We start from the raw sequence: 7,875 nt of genomic DNA, 5'->3' as shown, positions 1-7,875 counted from the left end.
CCCCCCCCCCTCCTGAAAACCAGAGGCTGAAGGTATGCATAGCTAAGGGAGGGTGCATAATCTCCTCTGACTGCCCGCAGCACTCGGCTATTCTCAGCTCCCGCCCCCAACTGCCAGCAGCACTGGGCCACAGTAGGGAATTGGGAGAGGGAGCTGTTTGTGTCGTTACACCGGCAGCACTCGGTTTTTGGGTTTTTTTGCTCCGCCAGTGACCCCCCCCCCCCTTGTGTCCCGATATTTTCTTCCTGTCATCTGGTCACCCTACTCCTTTGACCCTGCCTGCCGCTCCCGGGTGCTCCCTTCTACCCCCCGCGCGTCCTCCGGGTGATTTAAAATGGCGTGGGGCCCCGCCCACCACCAGCAGCGCAGCGGAGCTGAGCGGCTGCCTGCGCACTCACTCCATGTGACTGCCGGCCCCTCTCTGCGGCCCCAGGACTGGGCGGGTCTATGCCTCCGCGCACTGCCCGTGCCCCTGTGGCCAATGGGAAGCTGCGGGGGTGGTGCCTGAGAGCAGCAGCGCACGGAGGCCCCCCGGCCCACCCTGCCTTGGAGCCCCAGGTAAGCGCCGCACCCCCCGACCCCCTCCCAGAGCCTGCACTCCCTCCCCCTTCCCACACACCCCCTCCCATCCCCAAACTCCCTCCGAGAGCCTGCACCCCCTTTCCCTTCCCACACACCCCCTCCTGTCCCCAAACTCCCTCCCAGAGCCTGCACCCCATCCCCCCCTCCTCCTGCATCCCCACCCCCTGTCCCAGCCCAGAGCCTGCACCCAGCACCCAAACTTCATCCCAGAGCCTGCACCCCAGACTCCCTCTCCCACCCAAACTCCCTCCCAGAGCCTGTCTCACCCCTTCTGCACCCAAACTCCCTCCCAGAGCCTGCACCCTAAACCCCTACCCCAGACCACCTCCCCGACCCAAACTCCCTCCCAGAGCCTTAGGCAGGTGGGGGGCAGAGTTGGGGGGGGCGGAGTTTTGGGGGGCGGGTTATGGGCAGCATGAGTGACGTTATTGGCCCACTGGGAGGATTTGAGGACTGGCCCTGGCCCTAAGGTAAATTGAGTTTGAGACCTCTGGTTTAAAGGATGTTGAGGTCCCTTGATGTAATCAATGGGAATTTTGCCGACTTTAATGTGGCCAGGATCTTGCTGCTTGTTTCAAACTTTGATCCTTGATAACATAGTTTGAACTGTAGCACGTATAGGGCCATAATCCAATGGCTGGAACTAGGCGTAAAAAGATCCAGTGTCTGGAAGCTGAAGTCATCAAAGCTGAAATTGGAAAGCAGGCATACATTTTTAATAGCGAGGGTAATTAACCACTGGAACAGGTTACCAAGGGACACGCTAGATTTTCCATTACTTAGATTCTTTTAGAAAGACATCCCGTCTTGATCAGGGGTGAAAGTAAGTTAAAGGACTTACCGGTACGCCGGAGTCCTGAGCAGGGGCGTGTCCTCAACCGGAAGAGGTGGGGCCTCAACGGGAAGAGGCGGGGCTTTTAAATCAAGATTTAAAGGCCTCGGGGCTCCGGCTGTGGCTGGGAGCCCTAGGGTCTTTAAATCACCCCCGGACCTAGCAGCTGCAGAGGCAGCTGGGAGCCCCAGGGCTCTGGGGCGATGCTACTGCAGCAGAGCTCCGGGCCCTTTAAATCGCCGACGGAACCCTGTCACTGCTACCCCGGGGCTCCGGCAGCTGGGCTCAGATGGCGATTTAAAGGGCCACGGCTCCCCGCAGTGGCAGGAGCCCCGGGCCCTTTAAATCGCTGCCCGAGCCCGGCTGCCGGAGGGGGGAAGCCAGTCCGGTTTGGCATGGCATACCGGCTCTTGCCAGTACACCGTACCAGACCATACCAGCTTACTTTCACCTCTGGGCTTGATTTTAAAATATGCTCTAGCCCAGCCAAAAGTTGTTAGGCTACAATCGGGGATCAGCTGGTGTAATGCATGGCCTGTGCTATGCGCGAGGTATGACTGGATGATCAGAACGGGCCCTTCTGACCTTATAATCTGTGAAATATATAACTGATGCAGGGTTTTCAGACAAACTGTGGTGAAAGAAATAAGCCAATGAAACAGGATGTCTTTACCCATTCATATTTTAAATTTAGAGGTAGCTTGTTTTCTCTTGCAGGGAATGGTTCAGAAGTTAATAACTGCAAATCTATATGTGCACTGTTTTTAGGCTGAAGTGAGGTCCTTCCTGCAGTTGTATTTTATAGCAGGGATAGGACTGGAATCACTTGAGTAAGACGTGGTTTTGTCAAAGGCAGAGTTAGTGAATGTGATGGGTTGGATCACAGAAACCCCCTTGGGAGCTGCCAACTGATGTGCCAAGACTACTTCTGCCCCTACTTTCCTGCCCTGCCAGCTTGGAACTCCAGCACCCTGTCTTGTTGAGCCAGACACGCTGGTCTGCTCCAACACAGACCCAGGGTCTGAACCACGTGCCCCAAAGCTGCAGACTTAACTGAAAGCAACTTAAGAAGTGTTCCTGTCTTTAACACTCAGATGCCCAACTCCCAATGGGGTCCAAACCCCAAATAAATCCATTTTACCCTGTATAAAGCTTATACAGGGTAAACTCATAAATTGTTCGCCCTCTATAACACTGATAGAGAGATATGCACAGTTGTTTGCTCCCCCCACCCAGGTATTAATACATACTCTGGGTTAATTAATAAGCAAAAAGTGATTTTATTAAATACAGAAAGTAAGATTTAAATGGTTCCAAGTAGTAACTGACAGAAGAAAGTGAATTACCAAGCAAAATAAAATAAAATGCGCGAGTCTAAGCCTAGTATAGTAATAAAACTGAATACAGATAAAATCTCACCCTCAGAGATGTTTCAATAAGTTTCTTTCCAGGCCTTGTTCCAGCTCAGGTGGTAGCTAGAGGATTTCTCATGATGGCTGCCCCCTTTGTTCTGTTCCACCCACTTATATATCTTTTGCATAAGGCAGGAATCCTTTGTCCCTCTGGGTTCCCACCCATCCTTCTCAATGGAAAAACACCAGGTTAAAGATGGATTCCAGTTCAGGTGACATGATCACATGTCACTGTAAGACTTCATTACCCTCTTGCCAGCACACACGTATACAGGAAGACTTACAAGTAAAACAGAGCCATCTACAGTCAATTGTCCTGGTTAATGGGAGCCATCAAGATTCCAAACCACCATTAGTAGCCCACACTTTGCATAAATACAATAGGACCTCAGAGTTATATTTCATATTTCTAGTTTCAGATACAAGAGTGATACATTTATACAAATAGGATGATGACACTCAGTAAATTATAAGCTTTGTAATGATACCTTACAAGAGACCTTTTGCATGAAGCATATTCCAGTTGCATTATATTTACACTTATTAGGATATTTTCATGAAATCATTTAGGGTGCAACGTCACAGTGAAGATTTTCTATATTGCAGCTGTAAATATAGGTTGATAACCTTGAGTGAAAGTATACATTTTTTGGAGTGTTATGGAATCCATTTGCAGTCTGTGTACAATTGAATTGACTGGATTGTGCTTTCTGTCTGAAATAAGAGCTAATTCCTGTTTGACTGACTAGTCTCACCTGAAATGAAAACTGGTAGATCGACATTTTTCTTCAGCAACTCAAAGATATTGTAAGCTAAGTTGGGCTTGGCTAGATTTGAACTTGGATAGGAAATTTGCACAGAATACCTACATGCTTCAGAAAGTGGTACTGGAGATTCAATAGATGGCACTCTTTCCTTTAAGTCTTTACTGAACCGGTGTCCAACATTCGGAGGCATTAGATTGTGAGTGGTCCTGTGTTTTGTAAGATCCATAAAATGGAAATCCTGATCACTCTTCACTAAAGATGTTGTAGCACTTTTGCAAGTAGGAGAGTTAGTGCTGGTGTTCTGGCCAAATGCCAGTTTGAGTAATTGTATTCTGCCCCTTTAATTTCCCTGTAATTTTAGAGCCTGTTTTGTGCCCTATGTGACATTGGATGGCCCAGGAAGGATTCAGATTTAGAATTTCACTTGGCTGTATTCTTTACATCCTGTCCTGAAATGTGTTGTACTGTTGCAGTATGCTGTGAAACAATTGTGTTCCATCCCAGAGGTGGCAGAAATGATCCCCTTGTGTATAGTTTGTAAAGTGCTTTGTAATCCTTTGAGAGAAAGGTGCTAAATAGACATCTTCTACTCATTATAATTTAGTCACTGGTTTTGCTTTAGTCACTGGTTTGCTGTACATGAGCTTTCTCTTAAAAGGGTTGTTTGGACCCTTTAGGTCAGCAGCAGGTGGTAAAAACTATGGAGTTGGTCATGCTGCTTTCTAGTAAAAATCCACTGTAATAGAAGATGTGCATTTTTAAGGACGACCCTACTGTAGTGTTATGAGCATGTAGAGCTCTGGATAGGAGATTTTTATGTTAGCAAATGCAAATAAGTTAAATAGAGAGCTATGCTGAAATACTAATGTTGGGAATAGAACACTGCCAGAAATGTAAAATCCTACCATTTACTATCAGGAAAAGAAAATGCTATCACTGACCTTTAAGATCTACCCATAGAGAGCTGAGGCTCTATATAGATACTGATCTTATGCAGGCTGATACATGGGACCAGGCTCTCTTCTCCCACCAATTTTACACTAGTGTTACTTCATTGACTTCTGTGGAGTTATTCCTGACTTACAATCATGTAAATTATGAGAGGAGAATCAGCTAATACTTTCTTCATCAGCAGTGCACTGTCCCTGATTCTCCTCTCATTTACCCATGATTTACACTGGTGCAATCGTATTGTAAGGAGAGAAATTACCCGTTTTGCATCAGTGTGTACAATGAGAGGAGAATTAGGCCCTTTGTGAGGATGTGGTATCTTTTGAGGAACTAGGGAATAATTAGTGAGGACAGAGGAAGGAATCTGCATGTAATGAATAGTCTGAAGAACTATTGTTTCAGAAACTCTCACTTGGGAAAAAGACTTATTTGTAATGACTCAGAAGCATGTTAAATATCATACTGCTGTGCTGTCTGACACAGTCTCCTTAACTGAGTTCAGCTTCACACGAAGATTTTAAAATATTGCAGAGTCTATGGTGTATGTCCCACTTTAAACAGAAGTGTCATCTGTTCTTCAGTAGAGATACTGATGGGGGAAAGATAGAATCTTAACAGACCTGTCTCCTGATTTTCTAGTTTTCTCACCCTGAACATAAGACCATGGAAAATAGATAGAAGCCTGGTGTCAGAATGCGATGGAGTGTTTAAAACATTCCTGCCAATGACGGGTGAGGCTTCTGAAACCAAAAGAAAGAGTTTGATGGAGAAATTGGATGTGGGTTTGGAAGCTTTTGACTGCCATTTCTTTGCCCCAGCACTTTTGGTTCAGCTCTGGAATAGCGTACCCTAATGGCAATCTGTGATAGAGTTGCTGGGATGACTGTAGTCATGTTACTCAGCTGCAGCAGTCTAATCAGTTCAGATGAATGTGATGACCCAGCTTTACACTGAACTATTTAAGGCTCCATCTGTTTGGTCTCTCCTCAGAGAATTCGATGTCTAACAAGATGTCGGAAAATATGAGTATTGGCTCCATCCCAAGTGAGGCAGATCCCATAATGCAGCAGTATGAAGTTGGTGCAGAAAATGTCAAAGGAGGAGAAACTGAGAATAGGATCATCTTTTATTCTGGTCCAGCTAAACTAGGTTTGCTAAAACCTTGTGTGAATAGGGGTTGGCAGTCAGGCTGTAGGGATTAGAGAGGGATACACAGACTCTGCAAGAAATTGCAGTCATTCTGTCATAGTTTAGTTCCTTATTCTGGCTTGTTGCAAAAGCCAAATGCAAAGCATTGTATATAAACGGAAAGGATTATATTTCCATTTTCAGAACCAAAACAAAAACAGATTCCATTCAGACTCTGTCCCCTGTGTTCTCAGAACAGAAGCATTTGAAATAGCTGCCAAAGGCTGTGAGAATGAAATGAGAGGATTTGGGCCTCAATTACATGACTCATTTTTCCAGTGCTTGCTTGCTAGCTTCCTTCCTTCATCACCAGCATGTTTTTAACCTAGGAGAGAATATGGTGGTTCACTTGCATATGAGTGTGTGGTTGAGTGGGATTAGCCCTAGAGGTTCTTCTTAAGTGCTTCACATGCAGTCATTCACATACCATAGTTGGAACTTCTCTTGTCTAGTAAAATTTAATCAACTCCTCTCCTAGATCTCTGACACTGCCTGATAGAACATTGACTTCCCGGGAACACAGCATTCCTGTGGTGGATTGGCAGTAGGGGAGGCATGGAGAAAAGAATTCTCAAGAATGACTTGACTACTGTTTTTGACCTAGGCCAACTTTCATATGACACACTAACAATGTATCACAAATCCATGGTGCTCAAGTACTATGATGACAACTGCCAGAGGTGGCAACTATCCTACTAGGGTGCTCATCCTTGTGGTAATAATTTTTAATAAACACTGTTGGATAACTTACTACCTCCATATGGGTACCATACTATATTATGAGGTTTGGTTTGGTTTTTCATTCAGGGCATGTTTTTAAGAAGATAGCCATCCTATTTTACTGAACACAAACTGATCCTCCATTCATTTCCATGGTTTAGAAAGACACAGGCCTACCGTTAACTGGGGGTGGGAGGTGTGGGGGGGATCTCTCCCAATGATTCTGAAACTGGCAGTAGATGCCATAGTACTTTGGCCAATGTATCAAAGAAGTGTAATTACAATCTGCCAATGGTTCAAAAGCCACCAGTAGTCCATATGGGCCTTCCTTGGTGGAGCATTCTGAAAAACAAAGCACTGCTTCATTAGGGTGAAGCACTGAGGTACTGGAAGAAGGGGTGGATCCCTGGGAGGATCATTCTCTTACAAAGTAGTCTGCACAAAGATAAAGTTGCAATAAAGCATTAGAAATACTTCTACTGTTACTCTGGTCTGATGTGAACTAAGGCTAGTTGGTAATACTTACTCAAACCATTGCCCTGAAAGGTGGGCAAGCAACATTAGCTGAAGATACAGCTCAAGAAAGCATTCTTGTTTGTGGACTTGTTTCCACATGGTTCCCTAGCAGGTATCTTTCCTCATTGTTTCCTGGAGTCAGTCTTCAGTTATTTTACCTCTCTTTCCACAATTTATGTTCATTCTTTCCTTTGTCCTCCACTCCTTTGTCCCATGTTGTGTAAGTGATTTGACACTTTTTTTTTTTAATTTTAGGTTTGAAACCGTTAGTGAGTTTACTTCAGAGCTAGAAGACACTGATGATCCAGCAGCCTATGTCACCAACTTGACATATTACCACCTGGTCCCATTTGAGACGGATATTTTGGACTGAGGCTTTCCAGGGACCCAGTCAGCTAGCATCCAACTGATTTCTTTGCTCATAGACTCTGCTTTCCCATTGCTCTTCTATGAATAAAGCTGTGTGATTAAAAACAGCAGAGAAGTTGCTGCAGATATGCCATGAAACTGATTTTGCAGCTTAGCCCTTCATTGTGACTCAAGGAGGTACCTTGCAAGGAAGTAACTGCTTCAAGAAACTCCTTTTTCTCTGAACGGAATGTAGCAAGATCTTAGGGCTTCTTGGATCCAAGGAAATCATTTTGGCAAAGGCCATGGCAACCACTACAGTGACAGAACCATAAGCGATCATTCTGTCGTTTGGCCCCAGTGGTCACTGGTATACAGTGCAACTTGTACAAAAGACGACCCTTATTAGCAGCTTCCTGTCTTAAAACGTCACAACAAAATATCCCCAGATGTACCGAGTACACTTCCACTCCACCTTTATTAGAAGACCACCTCTGTTAAGCAGTCAACATTTGTCAGTCCCTTTATGTGGTCACTTAAGACAGGTCCCATAGTTTGC

General features: G+C 45.4%; 1 protein-coding gene across 1 annotated transcript in view; it reads left to right on the top strand.

The window, feature by feature from the left end:
* LOC113407940 (PX domain-containing protein 1-like) overlaps positions 1–7,581 on the top strand; it is a 32,319-nt gene extending 24,738 nt beyond the window's left edge. Inside the window, exon 5 of the mRNA XM_026658959.1 lies at positions 7,224–7,581. Within this exon, the coding sequence (XP_026514744.1) occupies positions 7,224–7,341 (118 nt within the window). The 3' untranslated portion in view covers positions 7,342–7,581. The remainder of the gene's footprint in view (positions 1–7,223) is intronic.
* The last annotated feature ends 294 nt before the right edge of the window (positions 7,582–7,875 follow it).

Source organism: Terrapene carolina, unplaced genomic scaffold, assembly GCF_002925995.2.
Source record: "Terrapene carolina triunguis isolate 2854851 unplaced genomic scaffold, T_m_triunguis-2.0 Scaffold57, whole genome shotgun sequence".
In the NCBI taxonomy this organism is placed as follows: domain Eukaryota; kingdom Metazoa; phylum Chordata; order Testudines; family Emydidae; genus Terrapene; species Terrapene triunguis.
The sequence above is the reverse complement of the archived record's forward strand: the minus strand, read 5'-3'. Positions and strand labels throughout refer to the sequence as shown.